This window comes from Falco cherrug, chromosome 4, assembly GCF_023634085.1.
Source record: "Falco cherrug isolate bFalChe1 chromosome 4, bFalChe1.pri, whole genome shotgun sequence".
Taxonomy (NCBI): domain Eukaryota; kingdom Metazoa; phylum Chordata; class Aves; order Falconiformes; family Falconidae; genus Falco; species Falco cherrug.
The window spans coordinates 49,363,425-49,389,957 of NC_073700.1; the positions used below are offsets into that span (position 1 = coordinate 49,363,425).

Consider the following 26,533-nt stretch of genomic DNA (forward strand, 5'->3'; position numbering starts at 1 on the left):
CACAGAGCCTGCGAAGCGACGCCGGACGGCTCAGCGGCACCGGCAGGGGCCAGGGTGAGTCCGGTCCCGGCAGGACAACAGGACGGGGGCTGGGGGGGAGAAGGGGGGCAAGCCGGGGCCGACACTGTGCCGGCGGGGCTGGGGGGGAGCCCACCGCCCTGCAGCGGGCCGGGGGGCTGCAGCCGGCGGGGCTGGGGGGGAGCCCACCGCCCTGCAGCTGCCGGGGGGCTCTGTCCCCCCGGCCGCCCCCCCCGGCCGCCCCCGGCTGCCGGTGCCCCCCAGCCCCGCCGGCCCAGCTCAGCCCGGCCCGGGCACGGCGGGGGCTGCAGCCCCCTGGGCAGCGAGCAGTGACTGTGTAAGGGTCCGAATGGAATCTCGATGCTTTATGCTGAAAAACTCAAAATTATTATTTCGAAAATGTGGCTAGCTAGTAGCTCATGTATAAAGGTTGCTCTTAAAATTCTCTATAGGAGAAATAGGAGATCTCTCACCAAGATGCTTGTGGGGAGTAAATTCTTCAATGAACAGTTATTTGAAAATATTTTTTCCTCAGTAGTTTATTCTGAGTACTCAAAATTTGTCTTGCTTCAGTGGTACATTTAGAGTCTGGTGACAGACTGTTATATTGAAGTGCTCAGTGGCTATGTCATAGTGGATTTTTCCACAAAGTGCTTACACCCCCCTTCCCCCCTGAAAAAAGAAATAAATCTAGTGGAGTCAAATTAAACAAAGTTTTTCTTTTTAATTTTGACAAAATTAAAACAACAAAGTACTTAACCCTGGCTCAACTCAGAAATTTGAACAAGCTGAAATAAAACATTTTTTCCCGTTTAGATTATTAAACCATGGATATAATTTAGAAAATAAGAAAGACAAAATGTTAGAAGTAAAGTGTTTGAGCACTTTGGAAAGAAAGCATTTTATAGGACTATTGTCAGCTGAAGTGATTTGCTGAATTTGTTTTATCTCCATTTTTGGAAGCTGAGCCTATGCCCTAAATGAATCCCTAGTCACTGAAAATTCCCACCCAGCTCTGTCAAACATATGTGTAAATACTCTGCTAAAACTGCTCAACAAGGCAGTGTAATCCCAGGCTCAGACTGTCCCCGTCTCCCGTCTTTATACCTGTATTTTTCTTAAGTAACGTTGGTCTCCAAAAGCAAAAGAAAACAAGCTGTTCTCCATTTTAAGGAAATTCCTATTTGCTGTTTTGGAATTAAATATTTAGAAAAAAAGAAAGACATTTTAAAAGAAAGTTGGTATTTCCTATAAGGCCTTGAATATACGCACAGCCTTCAGAGATATGCGTTATACACCTTGAACAAACTACTGGTGGAAATGCTTGCCCATGGAATTGGAATGGAGAGATATCTTCCTGTTATTTTTCTGTAAATCTTTTAACATCTTCCATCAGTTCTGTGTCTGCACAGTGACTCGGTTCGTGATCTTTCTTCAATGCAACATAATGCTGAGGTTCAGATTTTGTAATGCCTTGTCCCTCGCTACGTCAATATAAGGTCTTTTCCCTTTGACGTTCAGCTGTGAAATAAGGGCAAGAAATCACGTTCTTTATCTCCTGCCCCAACACAGGCATGCTAGAGAACTTGAGGAGAAGCCAGAAAATGATATTACCAAATACCTATTCCTGCTTTTATGCGTTTATCTCCGCATGCTGGGAAATTGCCTAATCAGATTTCATATTTAATATAAAAAATAGTAGGACAGATGATACCATATTCTAGCTAACTAAATTTTGTATCATGTAGTGTGTATTGCTTAATCAAAGTCACATTTCAATTTGTTTAGGGCATATTTTGTCACGTTATTTTTACTGGTGATTTTCTGACGATCTCTAAACAAACCCATCTCATAGAAGGACACAATCCTGTCTCTTTTCTGAGAAATCCTAACACAGAGGTCTCTGAGGAACAGGGGATTCAGGGTAAGATCTGAACTCAATTCGGTTTAATTCCTGACCCTTAAAGTATTTAGCAAAATGCGTAAACTGGAAATCAGACTGGCAGGAGGGTACCACATTGCCTGCTAGAAGGAAACATTTTAAGCTTTGCTTGAAGTAAACACTGTATAGATTTTTGTTATTTATCTTTGCTAAAGGCAAGATCCTCCTTCCCCTTTCCTCCTCCCATCAGAGAGACAATGTGTTCCAGTCTCTGGGCTCTGTATGCCTCACACAAATATTTGTCTGCGCGTTGCCTGCCACTCCAGTAATGAGCTGCTTTTCCACTGCAATCACGGCATCTGGTACGGTTTCGGGCTGCTAGTAGCTGGGAGACTGGGAGGTGCTTGGGAACCTCAGCAAGAAAAAGAGAGTGGATTTCAGACGCAAGATCTGCAACAGCTTTTGAGCTTGGATAAAGACCTCAAGGTTCCTCTCTCTTTGGCAGAGATTTGCTCCACCCCAGACACCTGAACTTGGCACCCAGACCTCGGTGCTATGGCTGCTCCAGACACCTGCGCTCACATGCAATGTGACATTCAGGCTCTTTCGAACACCTGCATTCATGCACGCTAAACACGTGTGTGTCTGTGTGCGCCACGGTCCACTACTGCACTGCGACATGAGCCTGGTCCCACCTAACCCCACTCCCTCCACCAGACAGGGCAAGGGCTCTGGCGCAGCCAGGCATTTAAGCACACACCTCGATGTAAGCACTTGCGTCCACCCCCCCTTCAGCAAACACTTCAGCAGGATTTAGCTGTGCGACTGAATCCAGGCCAGAACGAGGTCTTAAGGAGCAACTCCAAGCAAAAAAATTGGGCTTTTCTCCTTGCTGAAATCAATGGGAGATGTCTCTGTTAAGATACTAAATTCACACCTCTCCAGAGCAATCCATTACTAGGAAAGCAAAATAAATAAACCTCCCACGGAACTACCCTAAGTTTCTGGTCAGGACCCAAAGTGCAAAAGAGATGAAAAGCAGGTGATAAAATTGATGTAGATGTTGTGTATGAGCAGGCCTTCCTTCAGAGGCTGTTCTGATCGTTGTGTGGCCTCAAAGTGCATCGTTGTTTAACACCTCTTTACAACTGAATGAGTTTAGAACAAACCTTGGCATCCTGGTGGGATTTGTAAAACAAGTCAGCATACACCTCACCTGAAAATAAGTAGGAGTGGTTTTCTATTAAAATGATCTGTCTTTATATACTGGAAGATGTTTGTAAGTCGTGTCCTTAGTAAAAAAGATGCTGGCATATTAATTTAATAAAATTTCCTAAATTTAAGCCTAGAGACAAAATAGGAAAAGAAAAAAAAAAATTTGCTAAGGAACAGTTAATACAATACTCAATATTGATATTTGTGCCTGAGTATCCTAAGGCTGCCCAAGACATCTGGAGTCCTCAGCACTCGCTGAGATTAAGAGGAATTGCCCTGCAAGCAGCTTTGAAACCCCAGCCATAGCTCACTGCTGGCAATCCAGGGCTGAGCAGGCATCATCCCGACTCTTCTCATCACAGAAAGCATCCAGCCCGCGCCTCAAAAGAAGTTCGGTCCTGTAGCTATAGGTCTGACCCTGCAACAGGAAAAAAACCCCTTACTGCCACGGTTTTGTTTGACTCAGCAAAGCCTTGAGCACGCTACTAGCTTACTACTTGTTATATTACTTGCATGAATAGGGCTATTCACATTCTACAATTGTGGCACGCTCACGCCCTGACTCCAGTAGCCCTTATTTACAGAGACCAGATGGCTCCTGCGAGTTCCGATTGTGAGACGTGGCCCCCTTCCTGCTGTCTAATGAGGACGGAGTTTTTAGTTTTACCTTGTTTATAAACAGACCTCCCGGCTGCGTGTTAGCAGTGCAGCTCAGGGTCAATACCAAGATTTTTGCCTTCAGCAGCCTCCGAGCTGCAAGGGAGGCTCTAACAAGCGCTGCCAAGCAAGGATTTTTTCCGATGGGTTGCTGATCGATGAGGGGAGGAGCTGGCTGGGTTTTGTTCGCATGACGGCTTGTTCGCTTCTGGAGTGCATGTTTGCAGCCGCGCAGAATCTTGCATGAATTCGGGTCCTACACCTACATTGCCAGGCTGAGCAGCCCGGCTGCATGAGAGTCCGATCTCTTTGGGGCATGGACATTTTGTTCTGTGTTTGCTCAGCACTTAACACAGCCTGCGACTCAGGCTTGGGGCTTTTATGAAGGGCAAAGAATAGACATTTTGTGGTACAGTCTGTGGCTCTGCATGTGAACCTGTGGACAGGCGGAAAGCCGGCAAAGCCTTGTGTGTCCTACTCAGGATCACACTTCAGGATAGAGGGGAGGATTTTGTCTTTTGTTTTATCTTAATCTGGAGACCGACTCTGAAATTTTCGTAAACCAAACCTCCAGTAACTTACGCAATATCAGGCCCCACTTCAGGAAAACGCAAATGCACTTGCAGAAACTTCAGCTCTGAACTCCCACAGGAATCAAATACATGTCTAAAGTTAAACACTTGGCTGAACTGAGGATTAAAGGATGTTTCCATAGCGTTATGCAAAGATCTTCCTTTTATCCTGTATTACTTGAGGCTGTACAGTCTTTCCAAGTCATGTTCAGCAACAGAACACTCCTCTGTGATTTACCAGAATGTTTTCATATTTTCAGGTGCCCAGCACGACACATTTCAATTAGTCCTGATTTTCAGGGACCTCCAAGTGCCTGCCTCTCTCACAATCGGTCCCCTTTCAAAGTGTCTCAAACACAAATACAAGGTATCCAAAATTGCTAACTTCTTTTGAAAATCTAGAGCCATGATGAACAGTCCACCTACAAGATTCCAGCCCAGATGAAAATTGCATGGATTCAAGCCCCCCGAGTCAGGAGCAATAGTCAGTACCTGCTACCATTCGATGACAATACACCCTGCCATTACAGCAGAAAGGAGAGTTTCTCTCAAGAAGAAGGAGAAAATTGCACAGTTCCCAGGGAGAACAATTGCAAATCTTTCCAGTTAAACTCACAAAATTATTAATGTTGTGGTCTGTAATTCTGTCTAATCATGTATTCTGTTGCTCCATGTCGCCAGTTCAGTGTATGTGGAGAAATCAATGACACAAAGCGATAGAAAACTTTACTTAGGACCTCCAACTCGGTTAAGTTGTCATCCTCTGGAAGGCAAAGGCTCCAGAGAAGGGCCTGACGGTTTGCTGTCTGCAGGCTCAGACCTTGCACTGAGCCTAGCAGGAGCAACGGGGATTTCTCCCGAGCAAGGAGAGCAAAGGACAGCTCAGGCAAGCCCTCTCTGAACTGGGAAAGCGCCGCCATAGTCCTGAATGTTTAACGAGCTCGCCAGTTGCTTAGACAGGTTGTTTAGATTTGCTCAGAAATAATCCCTGTTCTGAAAGTGTAGGGGATAGAAGGAAAGTTGCCCTGATCCCACTGCCCGGTGCACCGTCTGCTCGCCGGATCCCAGCATGTGCGGGGAGCTGGAGAGCTGCACCATCGCAGCAGCTGCGTCTGTCTGTGAACATCACCTGGCTCCTGCAACAGGCACTGTCCCCAGCTGGTGACAGGAACAGGGACATGCTCTGAAGGAGAGAACAAGACTCTCTCTGCTCTGCGTGGGCTGTGCAAACAGTGTGGCAGAGGTGAGCTGCAAGGTGGTGGCTGCAGCACTCTGATTTTACCAGCTTGTCTTTGGTGTACCGTACTGCCCGAGGCACAGTGAAAGCTAAGAAGCAAATCAACAAACGAGAACATTTTGGCTGATTTTCCCAATCCTAACCTTAAACTTATACCTATTCCTAAGTAATGCCGCTCAGGTCCCTTTTCTGTAGAAATGGACATCGTGATACTCATTTCACAGGGGGAACAGAAGACCAAATTAAGTGATATCCGTAAAGCTCTGGAGATCCAAGAGCAAATGGAATTAGAGAGAAGAAAAAGGTTATTATCTTGTCATGTTTAGCCTGGGAGGAAGATTATCCATCTATCTTGCCAGACCTATTTATCGTCTTATTTTCTCCCAGCTTATCTTTTATCATCTTTCTAATCCGCTCCATCTAATTCAGCCAACGTTTTATTTTAGCGCAGTTCTTGCTACGTGCTGATGAAGGTGTGTTTGGCGACAGAGGTATGCGCAGATTTTACATAACCTGGCAAGGTGCAACACAGGTATGTAGAATAATAAACGCCAACTAACGAGTCCACAACTTTAAAAAATAAATTAACCAATTTTTTTTTCTAGAAGATGGGCATTATAGTTCTTCCACTGGCCTATTGATGAGGGAATGGCCATGAAAGAACTCCTTTTCCCAAATTTCAACAGAATGGCCTCCATTCTGTGTAACATACACCGGTTGAAATAATGCATATATGTTCTGCTCCCTGTGCCGTGTGTGTTTGGTACACACACAAAAAATAGGTGTTTAAGTGGATGTAACATATGAAATAGGTTGCTGTGATGGGAAGTGCTGGGTGGCAGAATTTTAATCATGCAGGATTCTAAGACAAATTCAAGGTGGATGATGTTTTTCAAGTATTTCTTATGATTTGGCTGAACTGACTTGGAGAAAACAATGACGTTCAAGGGCTTCCAGTCCCTTACAGGGTTCAACAACCAAATCACAGCATGCTGGAGATTTTTCCGAACACCAAAGCCCCTTGCATTTTTCCTTTTCATCTATAATCAAATGGCACTTTCCCCCCCTTGTTGCTAGTGAATGCATTAGGGTCTAAACTTTATAATCTCCAGAGCTGTTTCCTGGAATAGATGCAAGCAGAGCACTTGGTTAGGGACAGCCAGGACGCTGGGAGAGGTGATTACCTCCAGGCAGTCTCAGTGGAATGTCCCAGGGTTCCTACAGGCACAGCCTAATGCGGGACTTACAATGCTGAACAGACTTCCATTATGGGGCTGGCTATGTTGATGCACATCCGCACGTAGAGAGCTCCTTGTTAAAATGCACACCAGTGGCTCCAAAATATAGCAGCTCAGTCAGGGTTCATTAACAGCAAAATCATTCCAAAGGACATTGTTTCAGAGAGGAAAGAATTTCATTTCTACCAGGATTGGTTTTCAGTTGCATATAGCCTGGAGATTTCACTAAGGCTTGTGTTGAAAGTCTACTTAGGTGGAGACCGGTGCCTGGTTGTGCAGCCACGCTGAAGGCTTTAGCAGGGTTAACTTGAGATGTACATGAAGCATCTGCCACAGAGGGACCCCAGCTTACATGGGGGGGCATGTTAAAATAAATTTTTGTTAAGGAGGTGGCTTGAAAGCCTGTGTCGACTACAGGAGTCAGTAGCTGATGTGAGAATTGTTCAGCTGTGTGTCATAGACTCGGCACTGCTAATGGGGGTCTCTGCTCACGGCAGTAACGGGAGAGCAAGTGTGCTTTGTTCTGCTCTCAATATTCCCTTTCAGCGGGCGCACCAGCAATTGCCCCAGACCTGTACAGCTTTTGAGATGGTGGAGGGCTGCTGTGACGAGGAAATCTTAGTCCATTTTAATCAGCAGGTATTAAATAAACAAAAGACTTATCACTAATAGATACAGATGGGTTGCCGCACAGCTTGAGTGTCAACTTTCTCTAACTTGTTTACCAGGGACCACGCACTTGAACACACAAGACATCTCATGGTTTAGTAATACACTGTGAGTAAACATCTAATTACCAGGTCTAAGAGAGGAGGGAACAAAAAGCAACGAGGATGAAGCTATCAGTCACCATAGCTTTGATTTCTTGTATGGAGTCTTGCATGAAACGTGCTGGTAGCTCTCATCTCACATGTATGCCACCGCTTCTCAGGAGTAAGTCTGGTGCCTGTTCATTCAAAGCTCAGTTCTATTTTTAAAATCTACTTTCTGAAAGGGCCCTCTTTAAAAAAAAAAACACCAAAAAATTGTACAGCAAAAGGGACAAAATTGCTCCTCAACAAAGGGGCCTATCAACAGCCTGTCAATAACATGCCAAAGGCCAGAACCTGCCTTTCAAAGAGGCTCCACAGCTTCGATGTGTACTTTGAGAGCAATTAAGGGACGTGAGCAACATGATGATTATCTCATGGGTGACGGTGACGTTTTCATTGGCTCTTTGGGAAAAGGGAGAGATGGGTTTGAGATGGCTGTGATCAATGTTCCTCCTCGTCCCACATGAATGGCAGGACAACATGTGGTAGATGGGCCTGGAAAGCAAAATGCACAAGAAAAGGAAGGGGGGAAGGAAGAGATGATGAAGGCAGAAGGGTTTTAAAATCCTAGAAGATGAAAGAAAGGGCTACAATGAGAAGTAGAAGGACACAACATGAGAGAGTGGGAACATCCGGAGGGTTGGCAGATCTCCAGAGGCTGGGGAAGGCAGGAATAGGAGAGGAAGGGACTGCAGGATTCCTGGTGGAGAAGTATGGGAGCAAGGGTGAGGAGAAAGGCCAGAGAAAGTGGCACAGCCATGCTGTGTTTGCACAGGGAGAAGTCTCTTGTAGGTGCATCACCGTGCCTCTTCCTTCTCCTGTCACGGACCCTGCACCGAGGTGCAGCTGCGTCCCAGACCGAGCTCACGGTGTCGTGCACCACATCGCTGTATCAGGTCCCAGCTGCACTCGGAGCCTGCAGAGGGAGGAACAGAACATCCCCAGACAGACACTACAGTGATGTCTTAGGGCAGCAGTGCCATTGTGATTACTCTGCTTTTTTACCAGCGTATCCCCACCAGTGCTGTCCACCTACCCTTCCTCCACCTCTTCTGCCTTTGTGCGGCAGGTACCAACACCAGGGCTGAGCGCGGTGGGGAGCGCACGGAGGCAGCCGTGCTGATGGCAAATGAACACCGCCAGCGTGCGGGGACACGACTGCACATAAGAACCTCAGCCCAGTGTCTGGGTCTCATCGGTGGTTACTAATGCCCAGGGGAAAAGAGGAGCCTGGATTCTAACTCGGGAATACAAGCTGGCTCGGTGGCATGAATGCATAAGAGCTCAGCACAGACTGTCCTGCATGGACAGCAGAGGCAGGGCACGGCACTGTATTGCCCTCTGGCATGGACACTGGTGCATGCTCGGGGACCAGTACAGGGGAGAGTGCCAAACAGAAGCCCAGATGTTGCATACGCCCAGCTGTTTTGGAGCTAGCCAGAATGTTCTGTGGAAAACACATTTACAGAAATGCAGATGTGGTTACACTGTTTACCCAGTTTACTGAATTGCTTGTTTAGGAAAACAAACAATTTTGGCAGAAGGAAATGTTGCTTAATTTGCTATAAAACAATCTCCTTCCTGCTTTTCTTTTTATGAAAAAAATTAAAAATGTTAATGTTGAGCAAAAGCAAAATTATTTTTTAAATATTTGGAAATCTTCCTTGTCCCAAAAGATACTGTTACATTTCCAGCTCCCATCTTTTCCAGTTGCACATGTATCGGCACATGTAAGCATGTGTATACATTTCTGTGTGCATCTCCATTTATACACCAGTGTATGCTCACATGCTGTGCAAACAATTTCAAGCAGATCCAACAGATGCAAGCTTCTGCTCTGCATTCTCCAGGATTGTCTTTTGAAGAGGATCTTAATAATAAAAATAATGTTCTGTTACTAGTTAAACATTGGGAATAACTCTCCATCATAGGCAAACTGTGCTGAAGACAGAAATCAACTGACATGTTCACTCTGGAGGAATCCCCTGGGGTACCAGCACAATGCATTAACAGTGCATTTCTCCAGTGAGCTGTGATGGGAAGAGCATGGAGCAAAAAAGAAGGTAAAGTGGTTAAAAACAACTTGTATTTTTAGACCCCAGTCTCCCACAAAAATCTTTAGAGATGCTGAGCTCTCCACTTCTGAAAATTTGGCCTATTTGCAAGCAGAAATAATGTTGTAGAAGCCCAGCTGAGACCCCTTGGGTTTTTTTAAAACTGTCCATAATATTTTTCGTTAGACCGATTTGCTGTCCTGATAATTAATCCAGGTAATGGCTGGGTTGTTTTGTTGGGTTTTTTTTCCTTCATCAGCAGTTTTGCTTTTTGTTAACACAAGCAGAGACAACATGAAGAAACAATCTCTCAATGGATACAGACTGACAGCAATATTGCCATCTGACTAAAAAGAACTCAGACATACGCATAATCCTCAGGAAAATTCATCTCCACCCTCCCAACAGACCCTGGTGAGAGCCCTTGAAGTGGTAATTAAAGTCTATTGAGTGGCAACTGCACCTGTTTAGAGAGGAGAGAGCGGGTAAGAGGTGCACAAAGGGAGATGAGCAGCGCGGAGAGGGAGCGTGTGAGAGAGGAGCTGCTGGAGGTGGGCTAGAAGGGAAGTGGAAAGAAGAAAAAAAAAAAGTGTTCGTTGGCGAAGTCAATCCAATAAGATGTGCATTTCCCATCCTTCCCTTATTTGCTTTCCGCAGCCCTTCATGCACGCAGCCGGCTCCTACCCCGCTCTCACACCCACTGATGGAAACTCCAGGGGGTTTTCCCCAGCCAGCCTGAGCCCTGGACCAGCTGCTCTTCTGGTGTAAATCAACATAGTTCCACTAAAGTCCTTGTGGACTTAAAATCAGCTAGTGCTCATTTACGCCAGCTGAAGATCTGTCCCAGTGACACTCATTAACAGTCACCGGGCTCCTCAGACTGGCAGCCGGGACATGCCAGTTCTTGTCTTTTTTCCTTGGAAGAGAGCACATCCCTTTGTGTCGGCTTTGTCACCTCAGCACAAATCCTACAGTGCCTGGGAGGAGTAAATCAGAGATGTTTCTAGATTTCGGCAGATGTGCCTGAGAGCAGAGTCTAGGCAGCAACTGAGGGAAATGGAAGAAACTAGAGAGATGCAATGCTGTGTCACCAGTAAGGCTGCTGATTTTGCAGAGATGCGTGGCTCCCAACTGTTCTGACCCAGTGTAACCTCAAATGTCCCCAGGATCTATCGGTGAAGCCATGCAAAATGGACTTATCCATAAATAATACTGGTAGCTGTGGATTTTTCCATGCCCTTGCAGACCATCACTGCCCCAAGGACCACAACTGGGGAACCACCGGTGTGTCCAATGAATCATTACTTCGCAGCCAGACTTGAGGGGCCATGTCCTGTGGTGCCACAGGAACAGGGAGCTTCTGCTGGCTTCCATGGACTGGTGCTGGCTTGGCCTGCCGGGGAATTGCACATCGGTTTGCTGCCGGCACAAACCGGCAGATTAAGTGGCAATGTAATGATGAAGGAAGGACACAGAAAGGGGTAGAGTGAAATCCTCCAGTATTTGAGCAGAAGTAATGGAAAGAGGACATTCTTTGGTACAGAAATCTGGACTGCCCTAGCAAGCAGGGAGCCAGAGACCAGTGCTGCATAGCCATCTAGATGCACGGTCTGGGAAATTTGTCATCCTGAGACACCACGGATTGATGTCAGAAACCCTGGCTCCTTCTGCCATAAACCCAACTTCATCTCCGATGCCACTAAAAGGGGTTTCATGCTGTTTGCCCTACTGGGCGTTTCAGGCATGGCTACGAAAACTTCATCAAAGACCCTGACAATATCTTTTTTTTTTTTTTTTCAGAAGAAAATAAACATCCCTTACATTCTACATATGCGCACGCACTACCGAAGCCTACTCATTTACTCCCTATGGCTTGCTTTCCGTGGTACCACGCATCCGCAAAGGCGCTATAGAAATATAAGCTATCGCTTGCCACCACAATTCTATATGTGCCCCAGAAATCAACTGGACTAAAGTAGGATTCCTGAGGTGAGATCAGAGGAAGAAAGAGGGTCATCCTGAGAGCACCCTGAGGCCGAGCTGAACAAATCATTCTGGCAGAATAATTTGACTGGTGTTTGCAAATTTTTCTCTCTCACTGGACTTGCTGGTAGCTAGTCCCCTGAGAATCCCTGACCTTCATACTCTGCAGGCTGCCTGGGACATAAACCACAGGACTTTTCTTCCTGTTCCCCGATTGTCAAAGCACACAACAGTTCTGGTGTAAATGTTGTTGCACCTGCTTTCTACAAATACTATCAGCAGTGCCTCTGTAGCGTGCTCTCCTGATAGCTGTGCCAGAAAATGTCTCCTTGTGAATGAAGATAGAAAGGAACAGGCATTCAGCAAAAGCCAATTCCTTTGGCTGTTATGGATGGGATTTGCAATTAGTTGGGTATCTGATCCAGCCATTCGGCTGCAGTTAACGGAGACAGACAGATATCCCTGGACAACAAGTCAACCCACTGATCAGGTCCTGTCTCAGGGTGAGATGAATTTTTGCACTGACTGCAAAGGGAGCCTACATGACTCACTCAACACTAAAAGCTTAAATGTTAGCAGGCTAAAGTTACATGAGAAGACTCATATCTAAAGTACCTCGCTTGCCTGCTAAATTCTAGTCTTGTGCATTAACAAAATCGTTGGGTAGATGGATACCATGTGATACATCGCCTCATTTCTCTCTTTGCTCCCAAACACTCCTCTCTCATTTATTCCTTTCAGTCCTCCTGTTCCGCTGCCTTTTTCTCTTTCCACCTTCCCTCTGATTGCTGAGCAGCTTTTTGACTTTCTCATCAATAAGTCTAAAGAGCATTTGAACCACTCTGCTCCCCCCTTCTCTCCTCCCTCCAGTTCCAAGTCAGGCAAGCTCATCGATCAGAGGAGCTGAGGAAATATCTGGTGTTTTGTTGTCAGGATGATAATAACATTGCAGTTGTGAATGGGCTGCTGCAGGCCTGATCATGGACACCTGCAGGGTTTGTTTAATTGCATTTAATGACAAATCCTATACAGAGGAGCATTGCCAGAGAGATTTATTATCCGCCAAAGAGGCAAAGCACAACAGCTCAAAATATAATTTGCACTGAGCATTTTTCCCCCTGCCTCTCTTTATACCATTGTAATAAATAACAAATCGGGTAAAGTGGGCAACACCAGCCTGAGAAGGAGGTGGGGGGCAGAGGACAGAAATTGAAACCAAAGGAAATAACAGCAATAAGGCCACAACTGTTCTTTCTACCATCCCTGTGGTCTGGTATACAGGAAATACTGTTTGTTTAATTTACAGCCTGGAAGTGCAGCTGGGGATCTCTCCGTGATGAGCCAACCTCTTCTAAGATAGCTGGAGGCTAAGCTCTCGAATCCCCACTCTTTCTAACCAGGCTTTTTTTCACCATGTTCTGTAGCTAAGTTTAGATCCTATCTATATAAACAATTACAAAGACACTAGAGCAGCCTCTCAGCGCCATGGGGTTCATCTGCCAGCGTTACAAGGAGCCATAATCTTCCACATTGCTGAAATTTCTGGGACAAACTCGAAGTGGCAGATCCTATCCTGCAAAATATCACATTGAGAAACATGGCCCTGTGGAGACAGATCATGCTACCTGAAGTCTAGACGAAAGTCTCGCACACCTCTGAGCCTGGAATTTATGTTTCCTACTAAATACTTTGCTCCAAAAAGGGAATGCGAGTGCATAAAACCAGCAGAGGACCTCATCCCTTGCTCAAGCTGAGCAGTTACTTCTTCTGTCTTGATCACTATGTGATTATCTGGCGATAATTTGTGGCAAAACCCTTCCTGAACCTGGTGTATCGCTGTGCTGGGCAGCGTTGTTTCAAAACCAGGACTGTGAAGTGTTCTTGTCACTTGAAATTACAGTCCAGGTTAGCACTTCCCAAGCTATCTTCCCTCTCTCAAGTTCATTCATCTTTACAATTCGTTCTCTCTTCTAATTATCCTTAGCAGAATACTGAATTGTCCTGGGCAGTTTATTTCTAAAAATTGTCTCATCCCCCCAAAGTGTTTTCATTTGAGAGCACTCTGTGGCAGGGCAGAGAGGAAAATACACAACAGTTTAGAGGAAATACCTTTGTTTAGGAAATCCAAGCCCAGGCCAGGCATGGGCATGTGTCAGAGTAAAGCTATATTCAGCATGAGCAAGGAGTGCATGCTTGCTACTCTTCCATTTTATATTCAGATTAAATTTTGCGCTTTCAGCGGTGCAACCCCAGGAAGTCTGGGGGTGCTGGCAATCTTGTCCAAGAAAATAGCACCCTTCTGCAGTGTTTGATCTGTATTTTAATGTAGGTAATAATCAGCAGTTGGCAATGTCATTACACAAACACGGTGTAGGGTAACACCTGGACCGCTGTTTTATCTGATTTCCTGGACAATGGCAGTATCACTAATACCCCCTGTTAAATAAGACCACCTGGACATCTCCCCGTATCAGCTCTAGCTATCACAAACACGCCTGCTACCTAGGCTGGCACAATGGACTGTTATCTCCTCAGCGGCTCAAATCCCCAGATTGAAACAACCCATCTGGAGTTTGATTAAAGTGTCCACAGAGAGCACATATGTTTAAAAAAAAAAAAAGAAAAAAAAAAAAAAAGAAAAGCAGGAGAGAGGGAGGGCAGGAGGGACCGGACTGCTCCCTGTGAGTTTACGTGGGGCACAACCTCTGCCAGCAGCAGCAAACCCTCTCCTTTTGCTGAACGCTTTCTCCTTCTATGAAAGGAGCCTTTCACGGCAGCAGCTCTGCAGAGCCGAGGCTGTCGAAGGATACTTTTGTTTCTTTCCTTTTTTTTTTTCCACAACTGCTTACAAAAGTACATTTAACAGGCTTGGTTTGAAGTCGGAAAGGATGCCGCCCCTTGTCTGATTCCAGTGGCCAAGGTAAGTAAGCCTCACTCAGACAACAGCAGTCAAAAGGAATAAAATAAGATCCTTTCCATGGATGTGAGCCAGCATTGTCCTTTCACACCTTATCTATGTCATATGCGAGGTATTAACAGAAAAAAGCTGGGTAGTGGAAGCAGAGCTAAACCTAGGGTGAAATAAAGATTGCTCATCAACCAATTCAGAGAAAAGGAAACAGCAAAAAGGTGTTGTTTTTCTTGCTTAAATCAGTGTCTCAGTGGGATTCCAGGAAACTCAGCACTATCATTATTGTTTTCTTTGCTAACTGATTCCTTTTCTCTAGCATTCCCAAGTATATATTGCATTTGCTTATTTCAGTGAGACTGAAATACAACTGGGAGACAGACAGGTTGACAGAGCACTCCTGGAGAAGTTTATCATAGGGAAAGGAAAAAGGAGACCTGCTGAGCCCTGATATCCCTGAAAAAACACTATGCAAATTTTTATAGGCATGTAGAGTCTCCCGAGTGAGAAAATGGAGCAGGAACTCACAGGTACATTTGCAAAATTGGACAGACAATTATAGTAAGCTTTGACATGGTCTCACAAAGAATACTGCTTTTTTTTTTTTTTTTTTTTTTTTTTTTTTCCCACTGCAAAGGGCAGCATCCATCCCTGAAATGAGAAGCAAGCATCACAAGAGTGATAACAACTGAGGAACGTCAACAGAAGACATGCAGGGGGATGTCCCCAAGGAGGAAGTGCTGCTCTTGGTGGTCTGGCTCTGTGTGGAAGACTAGTGATTTTGTTGTTCTCATTTAAAAAGGTGACAACAAATCATAGCCTGCCATACAGCACAGACCTGCACCCTCGCTGGCCGGAGACGGGCTGTGCCACGGAGCAGGGGTCCCACTGCCCACCAAGAGCCCTGTCTGCGATGCAGCTCCTCCGGACCTGGAAGCTAAGTATGTATTTAAGTGCTCTGATATGCTGGAGGTCATACTGTGACTTACTCTGCTCCTCAGTTTGCATCCCCTTGAAGTTCACCACGTTTGGGCTCCGAGTGGTGCAGCAGTAGTGCCCGTGAAGAACCAAGCCGTGGTGCTCATCCTGCAGCCCTGCACAGCCCTCCCTGAGCACGGCACTCACCTGCTTTAGCTTCAACGCAATTTCACAGAGAAATCAACAATCATTAAGTTCAGCGTCTCGCTCAGAGACCCCACAGCAGCTCTGTGGCAGGGTTAGGGCTCGTACACCAGCTGCTGAGAGCACGGAGGTCTGCGGGGTGCTGGGAGACTCTGCTTGTACCTTGATGCCCCGAGGGGATTGTTTTCACAGTCTAGCCCTTTTTGCTTCCAACAGGGTTTTAAAACATGAAAAGGGCAAATTTTCAATACCACCCAGAGCCTCTATTCTCAAAGGTATTTAAGTGTGAAAATGAAACTCCTGAATCCTGCTGAGGCCAGTGGTAAATGTAAGTACTGAAACACCTTCAATAATTTGGGTTATTGGTGCTGTTGAGCATTTTCTTTCTCTCTCTTTTTTTTAAGCTAAACAGGATGCGCTCAGCTTTGCACACTGTGATTATGGCATACGTGATTTAGGAACCTAAGTCCTTTCGGCTTTACCTTCAACTGGGTCATTTAGGTTGCAAACAGAACTCTACTTGGACAATTAGCTGTAGGGCTGGTGCAGCAGAGCACCACAACAGACTTCAGCAGATGTCTACAAGGTGGAGACGGTCCACTGGCCTCCAAATCTCTGTGCTTTGTAGTTTACAAACATACTTCACAGTCCTTGAAGCCAGTCAATAACGTCCAGGTTCTTAGTGGGTCCTGATACTTCTTTGTTTGCAGTGGGTATTGAACAGTGGTCAGGACTCCCAGGTTCTATTTCCTACATGTCTATTGACCTGTTGCAACTCCTTACGCCGGTCTCTGCCCTATTCGGTACCTCTGTAAAAGGAAATAGTGACTCTTGCGTTTTGGAAAGAGTTAGCAAAAGGCTAACTCGGTTCTTTGTCTATCTAGAGGTCTGTGTTTGAGCACCTTATTCCGTCAGGACTGCTACGAGGTAGCCACGCGTTACCCAGGAGAAGGGTGCCAGGGGACGGCGGTGATGGCTTGCCAAAACACACAAAAGCAGTTGGTGGCTCCACAAAAGCAAACTGAGCCCAAGGCTTAGGTCCAAGTCTGATGCCCTTGCTGCCTTGCCGTTTGCCTCAGAACCAGTCTTTTGTCCTTTCCGTTTGCGAGAGGGAGGGATCCAAAGATCCTATTGCTATTATCATCTTAGATAATCTGTGAGGCAGGAGCAGAGCAACGCTTATCCCAGGAAATCTATTGCCAGAAGGATTTAAGAGCGGTACAAATCGCCGTCCTTTGATGATGCATGAAAGAAAAGATCCATGTATCATAGGCAAGAACGACTCATGCTCCCCGTCTCTTTTACTCCCCCACTGATATATTAAATCTACAAAAATTCAGAGGGCAGCAGTGCAGCCATTAACGTTGAAATTGCCAGGCTGGTGTCTAATATAAATGAAACTACATTGATTTAGTGTTACCCAACATGCCTCTCCCGCTTGTTCATCTTCTGCAGGCTGATCAAAATCCTTCCTTCCAGGTAGCTGTGGCCTCATGGCCCATATAAGCACAGAAAATAATGTCATCACAAGCCATAATGATGAAGGTAGTTATAGGACAAAAGCCCCTGCAGCAAGTTGGGTATTGGGTCATTGTTCCTGCTAATGTCATGGTGCCATTTCTCGCTATTTTTAGAATTGTCCCTTTTGTACAGCAAATGTCTCATGTAGTTGCTTAACCGTATAGAATATCTTGTCTTCGCTGGACCTAGCAGCAAGAAGCCATCTTCCTCTGACTTGTGGAAATCAGATAAACCCCCAAAAGCTGAAGAGATTGACAAAAACTTCGTAGATGGCTGCCTGCACGACTATATTTAAGTTTTGAAAAAACAAGGATCTTGACTCAATCTGCTACTAACCTTTAATGCAGCGACAGACCGAGCACAAAGACCTTGCAGAAAATTTTGCAGGCACCTAAATTATATGCTTACAGTTTCAGAAGCAACTTGGGGATTCAATAAATCAGCATGGACTTTGTTCTTAAATTATCTATATGCTTTTGGAATTCTTAGCACAGATCCAAACTTCTCCATATTTTGAGGGAAGAGATATGGAACAATGGATTAAGAACTCTGGAGCCTTTCATGCTAAAAATGTTCCAAACCATATATCCAAGCCCTTTTACTATTATCTACGTTGTACATTATGGTTGCCTCAGATACCTTAGCATGAATTGAAGCTCTTTGGTTTTCTTGCCCTATAAGAACAGAAAATGCAGCTGTAAATCCTGAGTTTGCAGTCTAAATAAGCAAGTCAGAGAAAGAACAGATATTATTCCCGTGTTATTGGCATGGAAATAAGACATAGGAAGATTAAATGACCAGCCCAAGGTCACAAAAGGAGTGTCTAGCAAAGGTGAGGTCTCAGCCTCAGTTTCTTAAGTCTATGCCCGATACTTTAGCCATCCATTCACTTGCTTTTTAAGTACCCTGTCATTATTTCTCTGAAGAAAATTATGCTACTCCTCCAGCAACCAGTACTGTGTAATTCAGCTTGTCTGAAAGGGAATATGAAATGGCAGTTTCAAGAAAAATTAACCCTCCTGCCACACAATCTGGCAGCCCTGTCAAAACGTCTCATTTTTTATCTTCTTTTCCTCTGGTGGGTATTTAATTTCCCTCTATATTCTCAGAATACTGGCTGGGGCTTTATCTGCATTACCCTACAAAACCTTCGCAGGAGTCTCCAGGGCCTTGTGGAGGACATATTCTGTAGATGAGGGACGTGATAGTTTTGAGCCCTTCATTTCTGTCCCAGGTGTCCGGATCCCCCCTGCGCTACTTGTAGCTGTCACTTGCACAGGAAGGTTTCCTGGCAGCTTCTCTGACACGCAGCAGTAGCTCCAGCTCTGCCGGAGGACATGGGAAGCACCCCTGTGTGCGGCCACCCATCGCCGCCACGCATCACTCAGCCATGTTTTCAGGTGGGATGTTACACACTGGCAGATTGTTCATTCCTGGTTGTTGTGGGAGCTGCGCCTCTGACGCCGATCTGGCTCAGGGGACAGCCTCCCCCTTTGGGGAATGTCCCAAACCGCTGCCCTGGTTTGGGACACTAATTCTTTTGGTGGTGACCACAGTAAGAGAAACTAAAGGACGCAGGAAAAGCAATGCGACAAAGGAATTTGATCAGGATAACCCACAGTGCCTCTGCTTTCTGCCCCTCGCAGGGTCAGAATCCCACCCCAGACCTTTCAGGGGCATGCAGTTGCAGCCCACCTGCTCCCGGCAAGAGCGTGGCCACCCCTGCGTTCAGCTCTCTTTGACTTCGCAGACCAAATAATCCATTTACACCTGGGTCGGGGGCACGGTACTGAGGCTCGAGTACATTTCATAGTCACAGATCTACAGAGAGAAGCTGCTGTGACACTACTCCTTGTACTCTTTATTCTCTCATTACTAAGCAGTTTCTTTATTCATGGAAAAAACATTTCCATCAGCTGCACTTCTACCCTGTGATGTTTCCAACAGCCCACCCAAGAACTGGGGGTAGGCTCTGATGTAAATCTGGGACCTAAAAAGCCTACCTGGTGTTCCGGTGAATTCCATATGCATTCTGTGGAGGGGAAATTAATAGGAAGCTTTAGTTAATAGATACTTCAGATAAAAGTGCAAGTGCATCTGATCACCATAGCAACATGAAAGAGCCAGCAGGGAGAGGAAATGTCACTGTGTCTGTGCCTTGACCTGCAGCATAAACAGCCTAAGTGCTGTGGATTTCACAAGTGGGGACAGAGATGCACACAGGTACACAGCCCCACACGCACCCAGCCCGCTCACGCATCCAGCCGTCCCACATGCTGCGCTGGTGCACACAGACATGCACATAAAGGCTCACACGCTAATGTTAAAATGGGCCACGTGCCCAAGCTCATTGCTGGCAGCTATTTACTTAGGAGAACACAATTTTTAGCTTGTGACCATACATGCATATTCACACATCTGTGTACAGAGGGGACACAGGAATACTCCCACGTACCGCTCCTCCCGTCCTGGCGTGCAAGAAACTGCACTCACACAGCATGGCCACCCTGGAAACGCTCAAGATACCTTTGCTCCTTTTCTTTTCAAGCACAAAGCTGCTGCGTCCCCGAGCACATCGCACATGTAGATGACACACTCGCATGCACAGTCAGACCTTGTGTGGGAATTCTGCCACGGACGCTTTGGCTCTGGCTCTCAGGAGCGCTGAGCACCTGCTGCTCCCGTTGACTTCAACAGCTGCTGAAGTGAAAATTAGGCCCACGCTGTCTGTTATGCAAAAGCAGTTTCTTAGCAACAAAAATTATATTCTGTGTGAAGGCAACATGCATTAGCAGGATAATCCTAGGTAATTCCAGACAAGGCCTAAATGGGTGGATAGATGGGCTGAATAATAATAATGGCAGACAGAGTAATAATAATAACGGAAATAATAAGGCTAATCTTATTTCCCTGGAAAGGAGAAAAAACAGCTATAAATAAAATACAACAGGAGAAACCCTGTGCCAATTCTCCATATAAAGATTAGAGCCACTTAAATTCAACGTATGCCCTAAAAATAGGTTCTGGTAACTAAAGCTTCGCTCATCTAAGCTACGCTATTTATTGCCTGGAATATTTTTCCCTCGCTCCACTCCTGTATTATCGTTCAGGAATGGCGAAAGCTGTACATACTGTCCTGTGGACCAAAGGGAATAAATCTGTGTGGGCTGTTGTGGATGAGGCTTTGCCATCTACCAGACTACCTCGTCCAGGGCAGAGAAGCTGTACGCCAAAACGCTCTACCAACCCCGATGATTTGCCACAATCAAAACCACGTCAGACTAATGCTGTGTAGCTATTGTATTGTATAGTTCAATCACTTCAAGGAATTTAAGAGAAATAAACCCCCCAATGACATTTACGCATGCCGTACAGTTATAGCAAAGCTTGTCCAGGCCAGGTCGCCCCTCGTTTCCACGGAAAGGGAAATCCCGGGTCACCTCTCCCGGGCTCTCCGCCACAAGGACCCGGTCTCCCTCCCGTCCCCGGGCCCCACCGCGCACCCGGCGCCGTCACCTCCCGCTCCGGGGCCCTCAGGGCCCGGGGCGGCGGCTGGGGGGCAGCCAGGCCCCAGGCCCGGGCCCGGGCCCAGCTTGCTCCCCTGCGAGCGCTGCGGTCGCCCCGGGTACGAGCGGGACAGGGACCAGTGCGAATCCCGAGCAACGAGCCCCCCGCCCGGCCCGGCCCCCCTCGGCGCCGCGGCCGCAGGGCGCCATCCCGCTCCCTCCCCCAGCAGCCCCTGCGGCGGCGCGGGGCGCGCTGGGAAACGCAGGCTGGGAGCTGCCGGGGTCCGGGGCGGGGGCAGACCCCGGGCACAGAGGGACTACAAATCCCAGGGTGCCCCGCGCGGGTCGACCGCCCTCCCGGCGGGCCCCGCCTGCCGCCCCTCTCCCATTGCATGCCGGGAAACCGAGGCCTCCGGGGAGCGGCGCCTGCGGGGCCGCGCGGGCCGGGACTACATTTCCTATCGTCCCGCTCCCGCCCCGCCCCCGCGCGCGTGCAGACGCCATTTTGTTTCGCGTTACAACTTAAGATGGCGGCCAGGCGGAGAGACTGAAGGTTGCTGTGCTGAGGTGAGGGGTGTCTCGCCGGGCCCCTCTGGCCCCGCAGGGCTCTTCCCCCACCACCACCCCGCGGGGCCGCCCTCCCTCATCCCTTGCCCCGGGCCGAGCTGGGGGCGTGGCGGAGCAGCCGGTCCATGGCCTGGAGGTGGCCGGTGCGGTCGCCGCGGCCCCCGTCGCCATGGACCTGCGCACGGCTGTGTACAACGCGGCCCGCGATGGGAAGCTGAAGCTGCTGCAGAAGCTGCTGGGCAGCCGGAGCCGGGAGGAGCTGGAGGCGCTGACGGCAGGGCCCGGCGGGGGCGACGGCCCCGGGAGGGGGAGCACCCCGCTACTGATCGCCGCCCGGCACGGGCACCTGGAGGTGGTGGAGTACCTGCTGGATCACTGCGGCGCTCGTGTGGAGGAGGGGGGCTCGGTTAACTTCGACGGGGAGACCATCGAGGGGGCCCCGCCGCTCTGGGCAGCATCTGCTGCCGGGCACCTGGGGGTGGTGCGCAGCCTCCTGGATCACGGTGCGTCGGTGAACCAGACCACGCTGACCAACTCCACGCCGCTGCGGGCTGCTTGCTTTGATGGGCACCTGGAGATTGTGCGCTATTTAGTTGGGGAGCGAGGGGCTGACCTGGAAGTAGCCAACCGGCATGGACACACGTGTTTGATGATTTCTTGCTACAAAGGGCACAGTGAAATTGCACGTTACTTGCTAGAGAAAGGGGCTGATGTCAACCGCCGGAGCGTGAAGGGGAATACGGCCCTACACGACTGCGCTGAGTCTGGCAGTCTGGAGATCCTGCAGCTACTGCTCCGCTCCAAAGCCCGCATGGAGAAAGACGGCTATGGCATGACTCCTCTGCTAGCTGCCAGCGTCACCGGTCACACCAACATTGTGGAGTACCTCATCCAAGGAGGGCTGAAGCAGGAAGAGGAGGGGGTTGCAGGGACCCCAAATGGGACCTGTGCCTCAGGTGGGAGCCATCAGAGCTGCTGCAGCACTGGCAAGGAAGCTCCTCAGGGCTGTGATGAAGGCTGTGAGAGATGTTGTGCCTCAGCTTCCAGTCAGGATGAGCAGCAGGTCCCTAATGTGTTCTGCACTCGAGAGGCTGCTGTGGAAGCACTGGAGCTGCTGGGTGCTACATTTGTGGATAAGAAACGTGACCTTTTGGGAGCCCACAAGTACTGGCGAAGAGCGATGGAGCTTCGGTGTGAAGGTGGGCAGTACCTGCCTAAACCTGAGCCTCGGCAGCTGGTGCTGGCCTACGACTATTCCCGGGAAGTGAGCTCGTTGGAGGAACTGGAAGCCTTGATTACTGATCCGGATGAGATGCGCATGCAGGCACTGCTGATTCGAGAGCGCATCTTGGGGCCTTCCCACCCAGATACTTCCTACTACATCCGTTACCGAGGAGCAGTCTATGCTGACTCCGGCAACTTTGAGCGCTGCATTAACCTGTGGAAATACGCTCTGGACATGCAGCAAGGCAACCTGGAGCCTCTCAGCCCGATGACTGCAAGCAGTTTCCTTTCCTTTGCAGAGCTTTTCTCTTATGTGCTTCAGGACCGCTCCAAAGGCACTTTAGCTACCCACTTGGGCTTCTCTGACCTCATGGGAGTACTGAGCAAAGGGGTCCGGGAGGTGGAGAGGGCTCTTGTGCATGGCAAGGACCCAGTAGTTGACTCTGCGCAGTTCACCAAGACACTGGCCATTATCCTCCACCTGGTCTTCTTGCTGGAGAAGATGGAGTGCACCCCAGAGCAGGAACACCAGAAGCGCCAGACTATCTACCGCCTGCTTAAGTGCAGCCCCCGGGCCAAGAATGGCTTCACTCTTTTGCATATGGCTGTGGACAAAGATACCACGACAGTGGGACGTTACCCTGTGGGCAAGTTCCCATCGCTCCACGTTGTGAACTTGCTTCTGGAGTGTGGGGCTGACCCAGATAGCCGTGACTATGACAACAACACCCCGCTGCATATTGCTGCCCGCAACAACTGCCCGCTGATCATGAGTGCCCTGATGGAGGCTGGAGCCCATATGGATGCCACCAATGCCTTCAAGCAGACTGCTTATGAGCTGCTGGATGAGAAGCTGCTCACCAAGAGCATGATGCAGCCCTTCAATTACATCACCCTCCAGTGCCTTGCTGCTCGCGCCCTGGACAAGCACAAGATTCCCTACAAGGGTTTCATCCCCGAGGAGCTGGAAGCCTTCATTGAGCTGCACTAGGGCAGGAGAGCTGAAGTCCCCAGTTTTTCCCATCGCCTGTTTCACCCCACAGAGGTAGTGCAGCCTGAGATCTCAGGCCATCCTTGCCTAGGTGCTGAAGGCCGTCGCTGTGCTGAGACAGGCTGCGAGCTTTGTCCTCATCTGTCACCATCAAGCTGGCATGCACAGGGGTAGGGGAGGAGGAGGCTCGAGAGCTCACGCCTGTCCCTCATTGTTGTCGTCTTCAGGTACCAGATATCTCCACTGCGCTGTATCCAGAGAAGGCCACAGCCCCTGCCCTTTTCCCATGCCAACAGTCTTGTCCTGAGACGGAAGGAAAATGGAGATTCCCTGGGACCTGCTGCCTCTCCCATTAGTGCTGGATTAACTCAGCGTTAAGCTTTGGAGCAGCTACACATCACACATGTGCTCTAGCCCTTCCCATCCCAAATACCAAACAGCTAGGAATGCAAGTGAGGAATAAAATATCTTCCAACTAATTCTTTCCCCACCCCCTTGCCAGATTTGGTACAGTAAGAATCTAACAGCAGAGTGGCTTGTGCTCTGCTGAGGTAGTTGCCTTGCGTGGCGGTAGGGTTGGGTGTGCTGAGGATGGGTTTTTGTCTCCCTTGGTTGGCCAAGTAGCAAGTGGTGTTAAAGGCCTGGGATTTCAGTGCTTGTGCATAAAGCTGGGTTATTTTTTCTCTTTTAGAGCCAGGCCCTATCTATGCTGCGAGACTTCTTCAACCCTGTTAAGATGTAGTAAGGTCAGTTCTGGTTATATAGTTTCATCAATAGATGTTGGTTTTTATGAATGGGGAGGAAAAACTGCTACCTTAAAAACTAAATACTACTGTGACGTTCAGGCCCTTAGCTTGCCCACTCTGTGCACGTTCAGGCCCTTCCCTGCACGGAGGCCCTCTAGCTCCAGAGGTCAGCAGGGATTGAGCTGTATGGGGTGGGTATGGCCAGGTTTTGGAGCCAAACCAGTGCACTTGGAACCATCTTTTGAGGATGGGAGGTACTTGTAGTGTGGGTGGTGCCTGCAGGGTTATTAAAGCAAGTGAGTGTTGGTGGCATGCTTGCATGAGGGTGGTCTGAAGGAAGAAGCAAGAAAGAAATGAAAGCTAAAGGTGCCTCCTTGTTCTTCTGAGGCTTATTAGTATCAACTGTTGGGGCTCTGTTAATTACCCCATTCTGAAAACCTACATGGAGTGGGTTGTTACCATCTGGTTTTAGCTTTTAGTTCTTTTTGCAACTTTACTGAAGATGGTGCTACTTCAAAGATTGAATTTGAAATCTTACTTGGCTACTATCTGGGGAAGCTCTTCTCTTTAATTAGGAGCTGGACGCAATCTTGGTTTTTTCCCCTCTTTAAATCCATAGTCTCAGGGTAGGTATTTGCCTCCATTAGCAGAACCCTCCTTGGTGGTAACCAGTCAGTGTTGGTAAACAAGATGCTGTTCCAGCAGTTTCTCTTCTTGCAGGGGGAGTGACTGGGCTTTGGCAGCCTGTGGCTTGTTTCTTGGCCCCAGGCAGAGCAGAAAGCGCAGTTGGGGGTGAAGCAGCTGCCTCTGAGCTTTGGGAAAGGTCAGGACTGGGAGAGCAGAACTCTGACAAACAACCGTGCACTATATGCTACTGAAGCTTCTCTACTTGTATTTATAAGTCAGCATATCCATATGCCTCAATAATCCAGTGCTCTCTGCCCCTTAAATATATTGTAGATCTGCCATTACATTTTTGCCGTGTTAACTATAACATTTATTTATAAAGCAAGGAGGTTTAACTTTTATTGAGATGTAAACTGCAGAGATAGTTTAGCTACTTGTTTTTTTTTCCTTTTGGCTGAAACCTGAACTAAATTGCAGGAATGGAATTTGTTAATTTGTGAGCTGATGAGCACTCTTAACTTTAAATAATAAAACAAAAAATGGCTGCTAGAATGCAAGTGCCTTGGACTTCTTGCTGGTAAGCCTCTTGTTTTCAGCTTGTCTTCTAGGGATGATACACTTGTGGGTACAGGAGTACTGGGGTTTTGCAATCAGTGGATGTGATTGTTTAATTTCATCATTACTCCTGGGAAAAGCTAATCTCTACTGCAATTGCAAACATTTCCCCTGAAAAAGAATGACACTGACACTGAAATGACACCCCTCTTCATATATTTTTGCCTTATCTTTTGATGTTAATGAAACAATGTGAAAGGATGCTACTCTGATGTTACCTGCCTTGTATACAGCTGGGGCTGTGGGCACAGCAAGCAGGAGGAGGGATGCAGTGTGGCTATCATCAGTTCATGTTTTTCAACCCCAAATCTGTTAGTGGGAGGTCAAAAGCAGACAGAGGATTTAAAGCTATTGGAGTTAGTTCCCCACAAGGATTTGGATTTCCAAAAATGCTCAGCCTTCCCCAGGGAGGATGGCCGCAGCTGGGTAACATATTTGAATGTTTGTCCCTTCGGTGATTGTTCCATCCTCAAAAGAAATAATTCTCGATCAGTGTTGCTGCCTTTGTGCTAGACATGAGGCAGTGTCTGCACATCTGTGGGACATGGTTTTCCCCTCAAAATACTACTGCTGTGCAATAGATGATCTTCAGGTATGTAGGAGAGCAGGTGCCGCCGCAGGTACAAGGGACTGCATAGCCTCAGGACTGAGGCAGCGACTGATGGTCCCTGACTGGGGTGTGCTGTGCCTGCAGTTCCATCCCCTGGTGCTGGGAGGAGAGAGATGAGAAGGGAGTTCTGCAGCTGGGATGGGGAAGCAGCTCTGGAGCTGGGATCTTGTGATTGGGTAGCTGGGGGATCCAGTCATGTCCAAAAGCCTCAAGGAAGAAAATACTTCATGTGATAAAAAAGGACTTTACATTTTTTCTTTTTAAACAGATAAATAATCTCTAATTACATGGTAAGGACCCAGCAATTAAATGTTGATAGTAATTACTGGGTGGGAAATATCACTGCATGAATTCAGGGGTAATTACAATGAACAGTCCGTATTTATTGTATGTGTTGTCTGGGCCAGCTCCAGTATGTGGGGCAAAAA

At 47.8% G+C, this 26,533-nt stretch overlaps 1 protein-coding gene and 2 long non-coding RNA genes across 3 annotated transcripts; all 3 read left to right on the forward strand.

Annotated features, from left to right (window-relative positions):
- Positions 1-15,420: 15,420 nt before the first annotated feature.
- On the forward strand, positions 15,421-18,268 carry LOC114015171 (uncharacterized). Its single transcript, XR_003558945.2, has 2 exons — positions 15,421-16,026; positions 17,384-18,268. It is a non-coding gene; the product is annotated as an uncharacterized LOC114015171 (long non-coding RNA).
- A 2,940-nt stretch (positions 18,269-21,208) lies between these two features.
- Positions 21,209-25,447, forward strand: LOC129735859 (uncharacterized). The gene is made up of 2 exons (XR_008731741.1): positions 21,209-21,292; positions 24,199-25,447. It is a non-coding gene; the product is annotated as an uncharacterized LOC129735859 (long non-coding RNA).
- Positions 21,252-25,447, forward strand: FEM1A (fem-1 homolog A). Its single transcript, XM_055707144.1, has 2 exons — positions 21,252-23,561; positions 23,735-25,447. Exon 1 carries the CDS (start codon positions 21,462-21,464, stop codon positions 23,505-23,507), a length of 2,046 nt encoding a protein of 681 aa, XP_055563119.1. The 5' UTR covers positions 21,252-21,461; the 3' UTR covers positions 23,508-23,561; positions 23,735-25,447.
- Positions 25,448-26,533: the final 1,086 nt, after the last annotated feature.

Coding starts and splice junctions, on each gene's coding strand:
- FEM1A (XM_055707144.1), top strand. CDS start 21,462: ATGGACCTGCGCACGGCTGTGTACAACGCGGCCCGCGATGGGAAGCTG.